General features: G+C 38.9%; 1 protein-coding gene across 1 annotated transcript; it reads left to right on the forward strand.

Annotated features, from left to right (window-relative positions):
* The first annotated feature begins 218 nt into the window (after positions 1 to 218).
* Positions 219 to 1,247, forward strand: LOC113360136. Its single transcript, XM_026603679.1, has one exon. It carries the CDS (start codon positions 219 to 221, stop codon positions 1,245 to 1,247), a length of 1,029 nt encoding a protein of 342 aa, XP_026459464.1.
* Positions 1,248 to 1,992: the final 745 nt, after the last annotated feature.

The following is a 1,992-nucleotide window of genomic DNA, read 5'->3' on the forward strand; positions in this document are numbered from 1 at the left end:
TCATGCCCATGCCCAACATTCAGTTTGATATGCCCAAATTTAAATTTGACATGCCTAGGATCAAATCCTATCTGGTCTCCACTTTTTGGATGCACCGGAAGAAAATAGGTTATTTTTTCTCTCTGCTAGAGCTCTGGCAATTTTTTTAGGGTTTCCAAAAAAAATTTCACGTTTTTCATCATTTTCTCTCCTCTTGATCATCTTTAGGGTGATTCAAGATGGAGGAACCATATGATTCATCACATATGAAGATGTTAACGTTTGCTGAAATGGTTGTTGGAAAGAAATTTTTTAGAACAACCATTGATTTGAAAACGCTTCCAAAACCAACAGTTGAGGAAGGAAAACCGGCTTTGGTTATCCCTGATGCTTTGTTCCGCAAGGGTTGTGAGATCTGGCAATATAGTCTCATTGGGAGACTGGATTTTAAAGATATCAATTTTGGTGATGTAAAGAAATCTCTTGAAGAACAATGGATGCTAGGAGTAGGTAAAGTAAAGTTTGTACCAATGAGTAAAGGATTTTTTATCATCAAGTTATCATCCTTGGAAGATAAGATGAAAGTTAATCGAAAAGAACCATGGTTTTTTCAACAACAAGTTCTGAAATTGCAGGAATGGTTCCCTAGTTTTGATCCAACAAAGCAGAAAACATCCCATGCTACTGTATGGGCAAAGTTTCCAGGTTTGCCGGTAGAACTATGGACAGAAGAATCTCTATTAGCAATTGCTCAAACCCTAGGTACACCTATTGTGGTTGATTCTAAAACTCTAAATCATGATTATGGATATTTTGCTTCTGTCTTAATTGATATTAATTTTGTTGAATCTGTTGCAACGGAGATTATTCTCACGTCTGGGGGGAGAAAATTCCCACAAGTTGTTGAGAATCCAAAGAAACCTTCATACTGCAAGCATTGTTCCATTATTGGGCATGCGTATGAAGACTGCAAAAATGCTCGTAAGGTCTTTAATAAGGATCCGAAGAAGCAGTCAAATACTCAAGTGAATATTGGTCAGCACGGTAAAAAGAGGAATCAAGAGCAGCAAGCGAAGGAACTTAACAAACAACAACAACAAAAAGGTGTAGCCGGTACGTCTAGCAATAGGGAGGATACTACAGCTAATGAGAAACAAAATGGATCGATTATTCTGCCGGCACCCCATGCAAATCATGCAATAGTAGTAAACAGGTTGGAGTCAACTGGTGCTAATGTGGTTAATCTTCTATGGGTATTGGTGAGGTGAATGATATGTCACAGCAGGTTCAACCAACAGAGAATTGGCAGCAAGTAGCAGACAAAAACAAAGGTAAAGTTTTTTTTTTTACTCCGCTTGTGGATGATCTGCTTAATTCTGAGATAGTTGTTAGTAATAGTCAATATGAAGTTTTAAGCTCCGAACTGCGCATCAGAGATGAGGAAGAAGAAGATCAGAAGTTGACTGTGAGGTAGAGGTGGATTCAAATTTTTCTGAAGGTAGTATAGGTTCTAAAGATTGGGGTGAAGTGGATGCTGATATTCTAGCTCGGAGAGAAGCGAAAAGAATAGATAAGAAGGCTAAAGAAATTTTAGCAATGCGAGACCAAGCAGAGTCCAGCTTGAATACGGAAGTTAGTCCTATCCGGGAACCCAATTTGGATTTGGAGAGTACTAGCCGTGCTGATTTGGTTTGTGAATCAAATTTGGATACGGAAAAAGCTATTAAGTCCAATTTGGGCCATGGGCCTGAGCTAAGACTGGATTTGGAAGTTAAAAAGAGCTCAGAGGCATTTCGTGCACGTTTGGAAACTATAAAATCCCAGCGTAAACTTTCGCTCATAGGCCATGCAATGTTGGAGGGTAGGACTGATTTGGAGGGGAATGTATTGGAAGCTTGTCCACATTTTTTTTTTTTGCTAGGTCAAATGGTTTATTAAAGCAAAAAAACATAATTACAACAATTACAAAATGGGAGGCACTAGGCCTCCCCACCCCCATAAACCAAAAGGGCA

This window comes from Papaver somniferum, chromosome 3 (genome assembly GCF_003573695.1).
Source record: "Papaver somniferum cultivar HN1 chromosome 3, ASM357369v1, whole genome shotgun sequence".
In the NCBI taxonomy this organism is placed as follows: domain Eukaryota; kingdom Viridiplantae; phylum Streptophyta; class Magnoliopsida; order Ranunculales; family Papaveraceae; genus Papaver; species Papaver somniferum.